At 37.3% G+C, this 18,442-nt stretch overlaps 1 protein-coding gene across 3 annotated transcripts in view; it reads left to right on the forward strand.

Annotated features, from left to right (window-relative positions):
* Positions 1 to 18,442, forward strand: part of LPAR1 (lysophosphatidic acid receptor 1) — a 133,277-nt gene that overhangs the window by 38,548 nt on the left and 76,287 nt on the right. For all 3 annotated transcript variants that reach the window (XM_010587747.3, XM_023545058.2, XM_010587746.3), the window contains exon 2: positions 11,897 to 12,052. In XM_010587747.3, the coding sequence (XP_010586049.1) occupies positions 12,008 to 12,052 (45 nt within the window). In that variant the 5' untranslated portion in view covers positions 11,897 to 12,007. The remainder of the gene's footprint in view (positions 1 to 11,896; positions 12,053 to 18,442) is intronic.

An 18,442-nucleotide genomic window follows, 5' to 3' on the forward strand; every position in this document is an offset into this window, starting at 1 on the left:
GTTGTAAAGAGGTTTGCCAAGAGGGACTTCAGTGGGGAAGAATGGTGTGTCCTGGGAACAAGAAAGGAAATAAATGCCTCATTTTTCCCATGGTGAGGTAGATACTAGGATTATATTCAACAGGTATTATTATTTTTTTCACTCAAAAGTTTGTGCAGAAGGTATAAGTCTAGATTTCGACTGTATGCTAATGTTTTTGAAGTTAACTTTTATCTTCATCTTAATTAGAGGTTAGTGAAGGAAACTAGGTTTCTTATTTGGCTCTTGAACTTAGGAAATAAACAAAACCTTCATATTTTTGAATAGCACATTGTGAGCCAAACAACATCTGGAAGAGATTATTCTCACTGGTAGGCAGGAGAAATTTCATAATCTACTATTTTCAAAGAACATGGTACCTTGTCACATTTCCCCCACATCCTGGGAACAGAAGTACTTATGATCATGTTGCTGGAGCATCTGCCTTTTACTGGTTGGTGTTGAATGTAAATATATTTCTCTAATACTATAATGTTTCTTTAACTTTTGAAAATACAGCAAAACTTGGTGATATGATGCTGCCCACACTGTTTACTGTGGTCCAGGCTTCTCCAGTTTCCAAAGACCCATTTGTCTGTTGGCAACATGCCTCGTATACTTTGTGATTTGTCTGAGATGTCTTTTCCTGTCTTCTCTAAAATCAGGCGCATGTGTTGTCCAGGATAGCATCTTCTAACTAGATTAAAAATTTTTTTATTAAATTTATTCTTGGACATGTCTGTTCTTATGGTTAGTAGTAACACGTGAACACCCTCTTCCAGTTGAAAGCATTTTAAAAACATTATATTTTAGATGATGGTGCTTCTCCTCCTTCCCTTTCCTACCTTCCCTCTCTTCCCCTGCTCCTCTCTCTCCCTTTCCCCTCCCTCTTCTTGGAGTCTTCTACCTCCTCCTCTTCCCCTGCTCTCAACCTTACAGAAAAGTTACAAGTACAGTAGAAAAGGGCAAAGAACCTATCCGTAGAATTTGTAGTGACGTCATCTCCCTTTTTCTTAATAACAATAACTTGTGTCTTCCCTCTTTTCTTCCTGGCCAGTCTGGTTAGAAGGTTAGCAATCGTATGAAATTTCTCAGAGAAACAGCTTTTGGTTTTATTGTTTTTCTACCTTTTGTTTTATTATGATCTGCTCTGACAGTTACTGTTTCCTTTGTACTAATTAGATCATCTTTTTCTAGTTTCTGATGATAGAAGTTGAGGTTATTTATTTGAGGCCTTTCTTTTCTAATATAGTAGGCATTTAGTTCTGTTACTCTGTCCTTAGGTTCTCCTTTAATGGCATCCCCCAAATTTTAATATGTTTTGTTTTCATTTTCATTCAATTCAAAAAACTTGCTAGTTTTCTCTATTTCTATTTGATCCGTAAGGAATTAAAAAAAAAAACAAAAACTCATTGCCATCTGTTCCGATTCATAGCGACCCTATAGGGCAGAGTAGAACTGTCCCATAGGGTTTCCAAGGAGTGCCTGGTGATTCGAACTGTGGACGCTTTGGTTAGGAGCTATAGCTCTTAATCACTACACCACCAGGGCTTCCATAAGGAATTTAGAGATAATGTTATTTAGTTTTCCAGCTGTTTGGTGATTTTCCAGAAATCTTTCTGTTATTGATTTCTATTTTAATTCCATTGCGATCGGAGAGCATACTTAGTGTAACTTGAATCCTTTTATGTTTATTGACACTTGTTTTACAGCCCAGCATATGGCCCATCTCAGAAAAATGCCTTTTTGCACTTGAGAAGCATGTATATTCTGTTGATGTTGGTTCGAGTAGTCTCTATACATCAATTAGATGAAGTTGGTTGATAGTGTTGTTCAACTCTTTTATATCCTTGCTGATTTTTTTTGTGTACTTGTTCTCTCAATTAGTGACAGGGGTATTGAAATCTCTGACAGTAATTGTGGATTTTCCTATTTCTCTTTGCATTTTTATTAGTTTTTACTAATAAGGTGTTATTAGACATGTGAACATATAAGATTGTTATGTCCTCTTGATGAACTGACCTCTTCGTCATTGTGGAATGACCTTCTTTATCCCTGGTAATATTTTTTGCTCTAAAACCTACTCTATCAGGTGTTAGTATAACCTCTCTAGCTCTTTTTGGTATTTAATATTAGCCTGGTCCATCTTTTTACTTTTGAAGTATTTGTGTCTTTATATTTAAAGTATAATTCTTGTGGGCACATATAGTTGGGTCTTGCTTTTGTTAATTGTGTGACAGTATCTGCCTTTTAACTGGATCATTTAGACCATTTGTATTCAATGTGATATATATATGTATGTTCCTAATCCACCAGGCGCTCCTTGGAAACTCTATGGGGCAGTTGTGCTGTGTCCTATAGGGTCGCTATGAGTCGGAATCGACTCCACAGCACTGGGTTTGGTTTTTTGTTTTTTTTTTTTGGTATATACATATGTTATATGATTAGGTTTAAGTCTGTTATCTTGCTTTTGTTTCTATTTGTCTCATCTGTTCTTTGTTTTTTTTTTTCCTCTTTTTCTGGGATTTGATAGTTTTTGTATTTTCATTTTCGTTGACATATTAGCTGTAATTTTTTGTTTTTAGTGGTTGATTCAGGGTTTATGTTGTTGTTAGTTGCTGCGGAGTTGATTCCGACTCATGGTGACCCCATGTGTGCAGAGTAGAACTGCTTCATAGGGGTTTTCAAGGCTGTGACCTTTTAGAAGTAGATTGCCAGGCCTGTCTCCCAAGGTGTCTCTGGGTGGATTTGAATTGCCAGCCTTTGGGCTAGTAGTCACGCGTTTAACCATTTGCTCCACCCAGGAACCTTCAGGGTTTATAGTCAGTTTTAATTTATCATAGATTACTTCGAAGTGATCTATCTCCCCATGTATTATGTAAGAGCCTTACAACAGGATACTTACCTTTTCCCCTCTAAGCTTTCTTTTTACTTTTACCTTTCTAATAAATCCTATAATACATCATTATTATTTTTGTCAATTACTTTTTAAAAACATCTTTATCAAGATATAATTCACATGACTTATAATTCAACCATTTAAAGTGTACATACAATTCACTGGTTTTGGTGTGCTTACATAGTTATGCGACCATCACCACAATCAATTTTAGAACATTTTCTCTCTCCAAAAAGAATCCTCATATCCATTACAAGTCACTCCCTACCCTTCTCCCTCATTTCCCTGAACCCTAGGCAACCACTAATCTATTTTCTGTCTCTTTAGATTTGGCTATCCTGGACTTTCATAAAAATGAAATAATACAAATTTGGTCTTTCTGACTGGCTTATTTCACTTAGCATGATGTTTTCAAGGCTTATTCATATTGTAGCATGTATCAGTACTTCATTCCTTTTTATGGCTGATTAATATTCCATTGTATGGATATACCACATTTTAGTTACCCATTGATGGACATTGGAGTTGTTTCTACTTTTTGACTACTATGAATTATGCTGCTATGAACATTTTAATACAAGCTTTTGAGTGTACGTACATTTTCAATTCTCTTGGGTATTTGCCTAGGAAAGGAATTGCTGGGGTCATATTGAAACTCTATATTTAATATTTTGAAGAATCGTTAGGAAGTTTTCCACAGTGGGTGCACCATTTTGCATTCGTACCAGCAATGTACGTGGGTTCCAGTTTCTCCACATCCTTGCCGATACTTGTTATCATCTCTCTTTTTGATTATAGCCATCCTAATGGTTGTGGTTCTGATTTTCATTTCCCTAATGGCTGATGATGTTGAGCATCTTATCATGTGTTTATTAGTCATCTGTTATCATCTTTGTAGAAATGTTCAGATTCTTTAAAATACCCGTTTTAAAGTTGGGTATTTGTCTTTTTATTATTGAGTTGTAAGAATATTTTTTTTTAATATTCTGAATGCAAGTCCTTCATAGATCAAAAGTTAAGACATTGTGAGACTTGGAATATGAAAAGAAATAGGACAGCAGTAAGTTTGTCCCTTACCCAAAGAATAATTCTTCTAATTCTCCTACATTTCAAGAGGATTTTATCAATCCTCTTAGTTGACTTGTCCTTCCTTCACCCCTAAAATGTAGGTTCCATCATTATTTTCTTGCTTTTACCTTTGGTGAATGATTACATTCACTTGAATTCCTCATCTTTTCTCTAACTCAGAAATCTGTGATTCAAGCTTGTTCTGGTTCACTGTTCTTAACCTACAGATCTTTTTCCATTTTCTTAGCATTATGTTATAACACAAACTAGCTTGATCCTGAAACAGAGTGTAGCCAATACATCCTTTACCGTAGTAGTAATACCTGTTCTGAGAGTATGCCACAAATTGTGTTTTATAATCGTGCCTGACAAGTTTCAGGGTAGCATCTCTTCCCATCAGGAAGACCATTATAAAGTGAAAACTGTGTACCTGTCCATACAGTCTTTGAAATCAAGAAAATGAGTTTATTTAAAAACATTTTGACCCGTTTTCTAAGTTTTTAAAACAAAAATATATAAAATAGTATGATCGCAGTACTTGGGCTTCTCTTTCTACAGTCAGCATGAGAAGGATGTGGTAGGAGTATTCCCTCCTTTGAATGGATCAGCTGAGTGCCATATGAAAAAAGCGGTAGGCTCTTAGGCCAAATGTGAAATAAAAGCTCTGAAATGAAAAGCTGGAGAAGCAAATGGAAAAACTGATCCTATGTGTGGAAAAGGAAAGATTGAAGAACACGAAATATGTTGTCTTCTGTGAGTAGTATACTGAAACAAGATCTCGGCCTGATACTTTGAGGGAGAAAGTTTGTGCAGTCACAGGTGGAGACTGCATTTTAAAACAAAACATGAGGAACTTATTTGGTATCACAAGTGCTTTTCTAATGTCTGATGTAACTCTGCATGTGAGGCAAATGGGCTCTGAAAGTGATCACAGCATTCTTCATCCTTGCTGGACCATTTGCCTCACATTTTTTGGGAGACTGTGGTGAGGATAAAGAGCCCAGATAAAAAAAATGTAGCGTGTCTGTTCCTTTGTCATCTTGTTCTCCTCTTTCTCTTTCCTTTTTAGTTCTTTAAGCTAGAAGATCTCAGTTTTTCAACTTTAGTAATAAAACAGTTTTAAATGACCCCTTCCTCAAAAGGTAGAGAATTGTCTCCTTCTTTGGGTTATTTCCTGGAATTTTTAGCTTAGCTCATTAGAGTTACATGTGTTTTAATCGTATAACTTTTCTTTTGATAATTGCAATAGCTGTATTATTATTTACTTTTTGTAACCATTATTAGCGCGGGTATTCTGTGTTTACCTGGATTGACTGGATCGTTAGCCTGCTCATACCAAGGCTTGCCTGAGCACTTTATCACACGATTAGTTGCATTATGTCATCAAGTAGTTATTTCAGGGTGAAAAAAAAATCCTGATTATTTTATATCTAAAAATGCCTTGTTCTTGCTGTTGCAAATATATGAAAGCTTGGCTGAGCGTAGATTTTTTTAGTCATTCCATATTTCTGACAACACCTTGAAAGTTGTTCATTTGTCTTGTCATCTGTTGTGGCCAGAAAGATGCTGTGTCTAGTCCAAGTTTTTTCCCTTATGATTTGACTTTTTCCTACTTGATTTTTTATGAGAATTCTTTTAACTCTTGAAATTTAGTAACTTAACAAGCCAGTGGTTCAATCGTGGATCACGTATTCCATATCTTTCCTAGAGTGTGGCAAGCAGCTTAAACATTCAAATTTTATATCTTCTTTTAAGGAAAGTTTACTTTTATTTTATTGTTAAATATCTTCTGTCCCATTTATTCTCCTCTGACATACCGATTATCATTATGTTGAATGTCTCTTTTCTTTGTCCCGTATGTTCAATCTCTATTCTCTGTGCTCCGTATTAATCATTTCTAATCAGTCTAGACACTTCCATTGTTTTGTAATTTTCGTCTGTACTGTGTGATTTTTCTAAGCCAATATTCCATGCATCAACTTGGTTTTCTGCAGAGGTACATCTGTCCATTGTACTTTGAAGATTTTTGTTCCAGGAGTATTTTTTTTTCCCCTTATATTCCTTTATTGTGTTTTTTTTTTTTAAATCAAAGTTGTAAATGTTTGTAATTTAAAGTTTCAAATAGCTCTATGAGGCTTGTTCCCTCCCCTTCCTACATTTTTACCTTTACCCTAGCTACCACTTTCAGCTGTTTCATTTGGTATTTGTATTTGCATCGCTATGATTTTTATTCCTACTTTTTATGATATTTCAGTTCCCATATGGAAGGTGTACCATACTTACACTCTCATGCTATACCTTGTCTTGCTAATATAGTTCTGTCATTATTCGGTGTTAATGTAATTATGACTTTGTAAATATTAGTCATTTCTTGCCTTCTGTGCACAAGACCTGGGTTTAATTCCTGGCCAATGCATAGCCACCATCTGTCTGTTGGTAGAGGTTTGCATGTTGCTGTGATGCTGAACAGATTTCAGCAGCTTCCCGACTAAGACAGACTAGGAAGAAAGGCCTAACAATCTATTTCAGAAAAATCAACCAATGAAAACCCTATGGACCACAGCAGTCCGATCTGAAACTGATCACGGGGATGGTGCAGGATCCAGGAGCATTTTGTTCCATTGTGCGTGGGATTGCCATGAGTTAGCAGCAACAAATATCATTCATAGCTGAGCCGTGTAGAATTCTATGAATCTTTTTCCTTTTCTGCCAATTTTTGTTCTTTAAGTTAATCATCCTTTTTTTATGTTTGTTTAGTTTTCTATGTGGTTATTACTTATTCAACTCCAAACTCTATCAATTATAGAAATCTACTTTCAGTATTTTTTGGGGGGGGTTACTTTCAATATATTAAGATAGATCAACTCTTTCGTCAGGGTTACTTTTTGAGTCTTCTCACCTGTCAGCTACTGGTCTACCTTCACAATTATGTCAGGAATTCTCTTTGTTTTTCTCCAGGATGGGACTGTTCTTTTCTGGATCACATGTCTTTCTTATTTTCCTCTCTATCTTGGAGGACCGTATCCTCCAATAGAATTATAGGTTGTAAATCACTTCACTCGTTGCTCCTTTGTTTTCTAGCTTTCAAGTTTGCTGTTGAGAAGTCCAAAGACCTTCTTATTTTTAACACTTTTTATAAAGTGCCCTGGTGGTGCAATGGCTAAATTCTTGGATGCTACCTGAAAGGTTAGCAGTTCAAACCCGATCAGCGGCTCTGCTGGAGAAAGACCTTGTCATCTAGTCGCATAAAGATTACAGCCTAGAAGACCCTACGGGACAGTTCTACTTTGCCACATGGGGTTGCTATGGGTTGGAATTGACTCAGTGATAGCAACAACAAAAACAACACTTTTTATATAATTCCCCCATTCTGATAGCTTATAGGATATTTTATTTTATTCCCAGAGCTTAAAAATCTCACAGTGATGTTGGGCGTATTAAAATCCATTCATATTCACAGGTAGGCACTCAGTGGGCCCTTATAATCCACAAGTTTATGACCTACCATTCTAGAAAATGTTTTGAGTTATTTTTTTCACCTCCATTTCCTTTACTCTTTCATTCTGGAATGGCTTTTATTTGGCTATTAGACCCTCCTGACTAGTCCTCTAGCTTTCTTATTTTTTCTATTTTCCCATGGGTTTTTTTTTTTTGGCTGTACTTTCAGAGCAAATTCCTTAACTTTATATTCCAACCTCGTATTGACTTTTGAATTATCAATTTTTAAGCATCCTTTCTGTTTTGATGGGTACAGCATCTTCTTGGTGTTACTATTGCTAAGTCTTTATTTGCTCAGGTACCAGGGAGAAGAATCTTCCATCTCAATTTTAGATGGTATGAGGCTGGCAGCAGGAATAACTACCAAGAAAGGCAATGTAGAGCTTTTCCCTGGCCTTCCAGTATCTCATATTCTTGTTCTGCAAGTTTGACATTGAGTTTTTTTCTATTTGGCCCCTGCCAGACTGTATAGTTCCCTACAGAAGGATACACAAGTTTCAAGTCTGAATTTTTTTTTTCCATTTGATCGAAATTTTTGTCCCTTTACAACAGTTTTCTAAATCCTTGAGAATAAATTTATCCCCTCTTGGCTTCCACATTGATGGCTACTGTTTTCCTTTAGTATGTTTTGTTCATTTGTTTTGGGGATGGAGGCTTTACAATCTTTGCCCATGCAGCTCTCCTCCCCACCCCCGAGTTCTGGCTCATGTTCTGCTTCACTCATTTTATTTTCTCCTTTATTCCTGTGTGAAGTTCACGGCCTTCATTCGAGTTTATTCTTCAGATTTTTATTTTTTAGTCTTTTGGTTAATGCAAACTCTTTTCTGATTTCATATTTCTTTTTGTGACTGCCTGTCCTGTTTTCAAAGATGCTGCGATGACTAAATGGGCACAGCAACCCGGGGCAAGGACTAGAAGGTAGGAGGGAACAGGAAAGCTGGTAATAGGGAACCCACGGTCAAGAAGGTAGAGTGTTGACATGTCATGGGGGTTGTTAACCGATGTCAAAAAACAATATGTGTACTAACTGTTTAATGAGAAACTAGTTTGTTCTGTAAACCTTCATCTAAAGTACAATAAAAAATAATAATAATAAAAGATGCTGCTATGTCCTCAGAAATTTTATGAACGTGAATTAGAATTTTTTTTTTAGTTTTCTTTTTATATCGTTTATCAACTTCTTAAACATTTGCTGTGATACTAGAGCTATCCCTTCATCTAAGCTATAATATGTTTCATTTGCATGATGGATTTGGATTTTCCCTGTTGCTTGTTCTTAGAGAGGGAAGCCTGTGCATATTCAGTATCAGGTGTTGCTCTGTGTTCTTTCAAGAGACTAATATGAGTCACTGTTTGACTCAAGTCCAGATAAAGAAAAAGGTTAAATTTGTAGAAGATTAATTTACCAATGAGAAATTCATTTTCCTTGGAAGCTGAGGAGGGAGACAGCACCAGATCCAGAAATAATCAAAGGGAAATTTGCCTGAGAACCACGGAATTTCTTTTCAGTGTTTGGTGTGGCACTTAGTAATTAGCAAGGGCATTGTCACTTGGCATGGCTGCCCATGTCAGAAGCCAGCTGGTTGTGTTTTATTCTGCCACACACTTTCTGGGGCGGTCATCTTGGCCACGTGTAAATCAGAAGTAAACACAGCCAGAGATTACTTTTTTGATTTGCCCCTGGAGCCAGGGACACTTTTTTGAGGAGTCAGTGTATTCTAAATGTACCCAAACTTTTCCCAGGCTTACCGCACCCTCAGCTTTCTGAGCTAGGGGTATTGTTATGGGTTTATTTGCTTATATTCTTTCCATGCAGTTGCAGTTTCACACAAAGGTAGCCTTAGTCCTTCTCTCAATCTCCCGTGTTAATTCTTTCCAGCATATCTTTCCTGTAGGACCAGGCAGTATTTCATACTGGAAGTTTTGAGCAATAGCTGGACTCTACCGGTAGATTCTAGGGAGGGAGCAGAATATTTTCTATTCTTATATCCAGTGGCTATGGATATGTTACATAACCTTATATCCAGTGAGACTTTGGGTATGTTACATAACCTTTCAAGGCCTCAAGTTTTTCACCTGTGAAATGAGTTAATATCTGCCTCAAACTGCATGTGAAATGACTGCCCCAGTACCCAGTACCTAGTAGGTTTTCGTTACCGCCGTTTTCTGCTTTCCCCCTTTTGTCAGCAAGAATGTATGGTGCATACGTTTCGTGGGTCATACCCACATGTATCTACACCTCTTTCCTCACTACAGGCTACTGTTGCTGTCAGTTGCCATCCAGTCAATTCTGACTTATGGCAACCCCATGTGTGCAGAGTGGAACTGCCCTGTAGAGTTCTCAAGGTTGTGACTTTTAAGAAGCAGATTACCAGGCCTGTCTTTCGAGACACCCAGGGTGGATTTGAACCACTTAGCTGTTTGTGCCACCCAGGGACTCCTTACTACAGGCTAAGTGCCAGGTATTTACCATTCAGGTAATTCTGTGAACTCAGTGAAGATAGAAAATATTTTAAGATTGTATTACTTAATGGCTTAGCTTGACAGAAATGATGTTGGATACATGCATCCAGTATGAGTCTTTAACAATGGAATCTCACTGATCTGCTTTTTTTGTTATCATACAATTTATATATTAATCTTTCCACCTGACATATAATAAGGCAAGAGAAAGTGAGTTATAAATATGTGAGAAGGCAAAAGGAAAACAAAAGAGACAGGCACAAAATGATGCCAGGGGTAAGTTCAGTACCAAATGGCATACCAGAGGGCCTAGAATTTTCTGTGGGTAGGCTCAGCACTCTAGCAGCCATCATGAAAAGGAAAAGGGACTCCTGTATGTATATGCTTTTGTCTTGGGCTGTTCATTACATTTACTGTGTGATAATTTTTGCTTCTCTGAAACTAGGGCTAAGGAGAGCATCATTGTTTTCTAAGGTTTCTATGATTGTTAAATTTCATCTCAAGGTAGCTTGACAACTTTACTACTTACTTGTTAATAAAAATAAGTGCTCTAACACAGCAAGAAAATAGGAAGACACCACAGTTCTAAACAATTAAAAATACAGCAATTGAAACCCTAGGATGAAAGATAATACAAAAAGACAGAATTTAAAGTTCAGAGAAGTTGCTGCCAAACCTGGATCATTTCTGTGGAAGGCAGCATGTGTGTGACTTGCCCAGTGTTATCCAGCTATTACTGATTAGCACTATAGGATTTGGGACCAAAGGACTTGTATTAAATGCCTGGCTCCACCACTGCTGCTGTACCAATTTGGGTCTTGTGATCTCTGGTTCAGTACTTTTATCACTATGAAAAGTATTGTTTTCCAAAGGCTTAAAAGTGTTCAGGTATCATCTTGCGTGCTGGCGAAACTAGAAAATCAATTTCCAGACATGGGCTCCTTGAAGACAGGGGCAGGCTCTGTCTTCCTCATTATGCCCCTAGCTCACTGTAGCTGCAAAATAAATATCTTTTGGATGAGAGAAAGGATATTGTTAGGTGGCATGTGTTTTCTTTAACTAAGCTTAAAAAAAAAAAAAAGGTTCCCCTTCTGGACTAAATTGAAACGTGGAAACATCACATCAGTCTTTTAACAAAATTAGGCCATGCTTTACTATAAGGAATTTAGATTCTTTCTGAGGTTTTCTTAATGAACATAGTAGAATATGTGGCCATACTCTGTGCTTATTGAGGATACTGATAGCATTTTAGAAGCACGCTTTTTCTCACACATATGGAAGTCTGGACTTTCTTATTTTGTAGCTGGGTTTTGTTAAACCCTGCTTTTACCTATCTGAATACCTGACTCACTCCTCTGACAGACCCCTGTAACTCTGAGGTATCTTGCCTTTTGTTTAATCTTGAAAGTGGTGACTAAGTTTCTTGGGGAAATGTAATCATAGAACATATTCACTTATGTTTCATACTGGACTGGGAATTAGGGTTCCTCATTCTGCCATTAACTGAATGTGTCCTTGTAGTCTGTTTTCTCCTCACCTGCAGAAGGACAGGGTTGAAATGAGTGGTCTCTAAGACACTTGATGGTATTATTCTCTTTGCCCTTCATACATAAAACTGTCGCCCCTCAACTGTGGGTCATTCAGTTCCTTTATTGTTTAATGATAGGATGGCTTCTACCCCTGCCCTTTGCCTTACCCCCACAATTTGAAACTGCCTCCTCAAAACATTTAGCCAGCATGCAGAGTTGGATTCAAACTTAGAAAATATGCCAGCTTAGCATCATTTGGACAAAATGGTATGGAAGTTATGGCTTTAGATTTTAGATGCTACCTACGATGGTCTTCTTTTCATTAAGCTGGAAGTTGGCATTTGGTCGAAGGGATTTTGCTGCTTCTGACCAATGGGCTAATCCTCTTAGGTTTAATCCCAGTTTTCCTATCCTTTTCCAGGTGCACAGTTTCTCCTAGCATGACCACGCTGTGATCAGCAGCCACAAGAATTTGAGTCCTGTGTCCAGTGCCATAGTGCTGGGGCCTAGCACATCTCCCACAACTACAACCATGGCTGCTGCCTCTACTTCCACCCCTGGAATTTCACAGCCCCAGGTAAATAATCAAATTAGTAAATGTTTGGGCTAATGATAGTTTTGTTGAATATTTAAACTGAGATTTTGAAAGTGTGTTTGAATTCTAGGGATCATGTGTATCCCTCTAATTATCATTTGGTGTGTACTTGGATAATAGTGCTTTTGTGAGGGAGGTGCCATTTAGTTCAGGAACCAGCTGGAACAATGAACAAGTGATTTGAGTGAACTGGCCTCTGTTCCTAGGAGGCCTTGATTTTCAATGCTTAGGATGACTGACTGTTACTATAGGCGTCAAACTCCAAATCAAGACAGTGGTAAGTCCTGCTAGCTTCCTTCCCTTGGTTCTTTGGGGTTTAATGAAATATTTCAAACAGATCTACTCTTATAATAAGTTTCCTGAATGCTGTGTTGTCCTTATCTTCTCCTCCTCCTCCTCTTCATCTTCCTCCTCCTCCTCTTCTCCTCCTCTCATCCTCTTCCTTCTTATTTGTCCTTGGCCTGTTCTAGAAACTTTGAAAACAAAATGCAACCCCAGAAACTTCCAAACAGCTGTCATGTGAGTTGTTACTTTTTCATGTCCAGTGAAGTATCGGCAATACAGCAGGAGCATTGTCTTTATTCAGATTATTTTACAATCTGATCTATTTGAGTATTAACTGGACTCTTTCACCCTCAGCAGAAAGAGTGGTACAACAGGGAGACAGACTTTGGAGTCAGTAGGTTTGAGTTCACATTCTTGCCCCTCCCGTTGCCACATAAGGAGTCATAGTCATATCAACGTCTCTCAGCTTCATTTCTTTCTCATGTAATCACACCTCACAGGATGGTTTTGTAAGTCTTGGAAGAAGTACAGCCAGAATGTTTCTTAAAAGCAAGAATGGCGAGACTTCGTCTCCTGCTACTTTGGATATGTTCTCAGGAGGGACCACTCCCTGGAGAAGGATGTCATGCTTGGTAAAGCAGAGGGTCAGCGAAAATGAAGAAGACTTTCAATGAGATGCATTGACACAGTGGCTGCAACAACGGACTCAAGCGTAACATGATCATGAGGATGGCGCAGGACCTGGGAGCGTTGCATTCTGTTGTACATAGGGTTGCTGTGAGTCGCTACCGACCCAATGGCACCTAAAACAATGTATATATAAAGTATATATATATATACACTTTATATATAGAGAGAGTATATATAAAGCATATTGTAGGTGCCCAACATGTGTGGTCTCCCATTTGCTCTTCCTCCATCTTCCCTTTCTAGAATGCAAGTTCCATCTTATACATGATGATCATCTTTAGGCCAAGGTTAAAGAAAGAGCCGTTTTGATGGCAATTTGAATATTGATAATACACAATGTTGTTCCACATTTTTTTTCCTGTCTTATTTTGTAGGATACTTAATTTTGTGTGTATTTAAAGTAGGTGTGTAGGTATGTGAGAGAGAGGGAGGGACAGAAGGAGGGGAAGACTAGAGAAAGGGGCGTTTTTTAAAAACCTAATTTACTATAAATTTTCTCTTTCTTTTCTAAAAGACCTTGGGATTTTATCATGTGGATAAAGTCCTTCCTGTTCTTTAACAATTTAAAGCCATTAGTATTACATCCCCGGATGTTTGGTGATAACGTCACCATATGTATTTCTCTTTCTGGTAAATAGACCATTTCCTTTTCAACACTTCATTTACTTTGAGTGTTTGGTTTCTCTTTCCCTCAATAGTTTTTTTTTGGTCCCAGAGAGACTTGGTGAACGGATAAAGGGATTTAGTGCCTCTCACCTGAGGTCACCATGTCAAAGTCCAGTGTGGCTGCTCCCATGTAATGACTGTTCTTAGCCTTTTGTGAAGTGAGTTAGGCCCTGGCAGAGGTTTCCTGGACAAGGCATTTCAGCATCCCAGTCTTGCTGCTCTTACTTGTTAGCATTTCCTACAGGCTCATCTTATCTACACATCTTCCCTCTTACACAAGCTACTATCAGCTGGTGAGTAATATAAATATTTTTAAATGAGTCATTTAATTAAAATGTCTGACACTGCTCAAGGTAGAAAGAGGTCATATTTAACATAAACACTTGGGGAGATGGATACTCCTGTAAATTCTCTGTGGGAAGGCAAATTGGTACTGTTACTCTGGAGGGTAATTTGACATATCTATTAAAATTATACCTTTGCACATATCCTGTTCCCATCTTGGTATCTACATTAGAAAAACACTTGCCCATGTGCTCAAAATGGCATGCATAGAGTCACTGAAGCATTGATTGGAGGCCAACAAGTAGAAAGTTTTAGACATGTTAAGATTGTGATGCCTATTAGAAAGCCAAGTGAACATGTTGAGTAGAGTTGGATATAGTAGGTTAAGAGCTACGGCCTCTAACCAAAAGGCCTGCAGCTCAAATCCATCAGACACTCTTCGGAAACTGTATGGGGCAGTTCTACTTTGTCCCATAGGGTCGCTGTGAATTGGAATAGACTCAATAGCAATGCGTTTGGTTTTTTTGCTTTATATATATGTATGTGTATATATACCAAGCTGTGAGACTGAATGAGCACAGCAAAGGAATGAGTGAAGGTAAGGAAGATAGGAGGTATAAAGACCGAGCCCTGGGACACTCTGACATTAAGAGGCCAGGAATATGAGATGAGACAAGAGAACACTGAAAAAGAGTAGCCAGAAAGGAGGATAGAAAACTAGGAGTATAGTCTCCTAGAAGCTGGATTAGAAGTGTTTTAAGAAAGGGTCTGCATCTTTGTCAAAGGTGATGGACAGGCCAATTAAGATATTATTGTTTTTGGAACCCTGGTGGCATAGTGGTTAAGCGTTCAACTGCTAACCAAAAGGCCAGCAGGTCAAATTCCCCAGCTACTCCTTGGAAGGAAACCCTGGTGGCATACTGGTTAAGTGCTATGGCTGCTAACCAAGAGGTCAGCAGTTCAAATCCGCCAGGCACTCCTTGGAAACTCTATGGGGCAGTTCTACTCTGTTCTATAGGGTCGCTATGAGTTGGAATTGACTTGATGGCAGTGGGTTGGTTTGGTGTTTGCGTACTCCTTGGAAACTCTATGGGACAGTTCTACTCTGTCTTATAGGGTTGCTGTGGGTCGAAATTGACTTGATGGCAACGAGTTTGGTTTTTTGGTTTTATTCGAACTGAAGATCAAGCTTATATTTTGAATTTTATCAAATACAATTTCAGAATTGAATTTATCATATTCTTCTCCATTAACTTTTACTTCATTATTCATGAATTTACTACGAAACACATTTTTCCTGGCCATGACATTTTGTACTACCAATATTGTGTTGCTGGATTTGATAATGTTCATAAATATTTGAGAGTGCGAGTGCTCCTTTTAATTAGTTTTGATATCAGAATTATTGCAGGATCATAAAAATTAGGACAGTTTCCACATTTCACTTTGCTGAGTAATGCCATATCATGGAATTTGTTTCTTGAAAGTTTGAAAGAACTTTAAAATCCTTTTGGATAGGGCAGTATTGTGGGAAGTGACTATTTGATATTTTAAACTTTTTCTACTTGGCAATTGACTTGCTGGGATTTTTTTTTTTTTTAACTTGGATCAGTTTTGGCAATTTCTGTTTCCTATAAACTCATTCATTTTGTCAGTATTTTCAAATGTATCTGTATAGAGTTGGATTGTTATTTTCATATTTTTTAAAATCTTCTCCATTTCTGTAGATAAGTTGTTTTTATTCCTTGCTTTATTTCTCTTCTTTCATGTTGATTAACACAGGTAGAAGATTTTCCATTCTGTTGAATTTTTTCAAAGAATAAACTCTTCTATTCATTTGCCTGTTTTATAATTCATTTATTTCTAATTGTGTGTTTATTATTCCTTCCTTTACTTTCCTCATATATTTATATTTTAACTTTTAAAACAAAGTAATTTTTTTATTCTCACTTTCTTGTTTAACAATAAACACATTAAGAATATATATTCCCCTTTGGTTATAGCTTTAGGTGCATCCTTTAAATTTTGACATGTTATCAGTGTTTTCTTCTAAATATTCTGAAATATTGTTGATTTCTTCTTTGATCCAAGAATTGTTTCGAATTTCTGAATTTTTAAGTGGATATTTTGTTTGTGTTATTAATTTTAAATAATTTTTCTTTGGGATATGGTGAGTTATATTTCATTGTGGTGAGATTGTAGTAAGTCTTGAACTAATTTCAGTTTTTGGAATTTATTAAGATTTTTAATAAGGTGTATGTTTGGTCAGTTTTATGCCTGTTTCATGCTCCCTTAAAGAGAATGTGCTCATTCTTTGAAAATGATTGATATCTAGATATTTATTGTTATTTATTTTTACTTACAGAAGCTGTCCAGAGTGAGCTTTTCTACTTCTGTTTTGTTTGTCACAATTTGTAATAGCCTTTTCTGTGCCTGTATTTATTTGTATAAACAATTGAATCCTTATACCGTTCATGAACAGAGGAAATTCCCTTTGTCACATTCAATACTTTTGCTTCGAAATTTAAATGATATAAAATTTTTCTTTTAGTTTTTATTTCTTTTTGTTTAGTTTTGCTTTTATATTCATTTAACTAGTTTGTATTTTAATCTTTCTGGGACCTTTGTTTTGTAGGTGGGTCTTTTGTAGATAGTACAGAGTTACATTTTTTGGGAAAATAAGTGTCTTTTTTATAGGTGGATTTATCCTGTTTATTTGTTATGAATGTCTGATTGGGTTTATATAGTATGTTCCTTAAAATGTACTAATTTTTCCTGTTTTTGCTTTAAATTCTGTATTTTCTTTTTTTCCCACTTGTTATGAATTTACAAAGTATCCAATAGGTTACTTTTGTTTTTATAAAATATACCTGATCTTATTTCTTTAATTATAAACTTGAAAATCATATTGTATCTGATTTATCATTTTCCTTCTTTTTCTCTTATCCTTTATTTTCTATGAAATAAGGATTTTGGGCTCAGTTCATTGTTGCATATTAAAATATGTCTTAGAGCGAATTATTGCAGAATTTAAATTTCATAAGTAAATGCCAATTAGCTTTATAGTAAGTTATGTCATTGTTTATTTTCTGACCTTTTATACATTACCTTGCCATGTCTTTTTTTTTATTGTGCTTTAAGTGAAAGTTTACAAATCAAATCAGTCTCTCATCCAAAAACTGACACACATCTTGCTAGGTACCCCTAGCTACTCTCCCACTAATGTGACAGGATGCTCCTCCTCTCCACTCTGTATTCCCTGTGTCCATTTAGCCAGCTCGTGTCCCCCTCTGCCTTCTCATCTCCCCTCCAGACAGGAGCTGTCTACATAGTCTCATGTGTCTACTTGAGCCAAGAAGCTTACTCCTCGCCAGTATCGTTTTCTGTCTTACAGTGCAGTCCAATCCCTGTCTGAAGAGTTGGCGCTGGGAATGGTTCCAGTCCTGGGCTAACAGAGGGTCTGTGGGCCATGACCTCTGGGGTCCCTCCAGTCTCAGTCAGACCATTAAGTCTGGTCTTTTTATGAGAATTTGAGGTCTGCATCCCACTGTTCTCCTGCTCCATCAGGAATTCTCTGCTGTGTTTCCTGTCAGGGCAGTCATCAGCGGTAGCCAGGCACCATCTAGTTTTCCTGGTCTCAGGCTGATGTAGTCTCTGGTTTATGTGGCCCTTTCTCTTGGACTCATATTTATCTTGTGTCTTTGATATTTTTCATACTCCTTTGCTCCCGATGAGTTGAGACTAATTGATGCATCCTAGATGGCTGCTTGCTAGTGTTTAAGACCCCAGCCGCCACTCACCAAAGTGGGATGCAGAATGTTTTCTTAACGTATTTTGTTATGCAAGTTTACCTAGAAATCCCCTGAAACCATGGTCACCAGACCCCCGTCCCTGCTTCTCTGGCCTTCGAAGCCTTTGGTTGTATTCAGGAAACTTCTTTGCTTTTGGTTTAGTCCATTTGTGCTAACCTCCCCTGTATTTGTGTTGTCTTTCCCTAAAATAGTTCTTGTCTACTATCCAATTAGTGTATACCCCTCATTCTCCTTGCCTATCCTCATAACCGTCAAAGAATATTTTCTTCTGTGTTTAAACTTTTTTTTGAGTTCTTATAATAGTGGTCTCATACAATATTTACCCTTTTGCAACTGGCTAATTTCACTCAGCATAACGCCTTCCAGATTCCTCCATGCTATGAAATGTTTCACAGATTCATCACTGTTCTTAATTGTTGCCTAGTATTCCATTATGTGAATATACCATAATTTATCCATTCCTCCTTTGATGGGCACCTTGGTTGCTTCCATGTTTTTGCTATCGTAAGCAGTGCTGGAGTGAACACGGGTGTGCATATACCTGTTTGTGTGAGGGTTCTTATTTCTCTAGGATATATTCCAAGGAATGGGATTGTTGGATCATTTGCACCAGCAGTGTTTAAGCATGCCAGTC

This window comes from Loxodonta africana, chromosome 9 (genome assembly GCF_030014295.1).
Source record: "Loxodonta africana isolate mLoxAfr1 chromosome 9, mLoxAfr1.hap2, whole genome shotgun sequence".
Classification (NCBI taxonomy): Eukaryota; Metazoa; Chordata; class Mammalia; order Proboscidea; family Elephantidae; genus Loxodonta; species Loxodonta africana.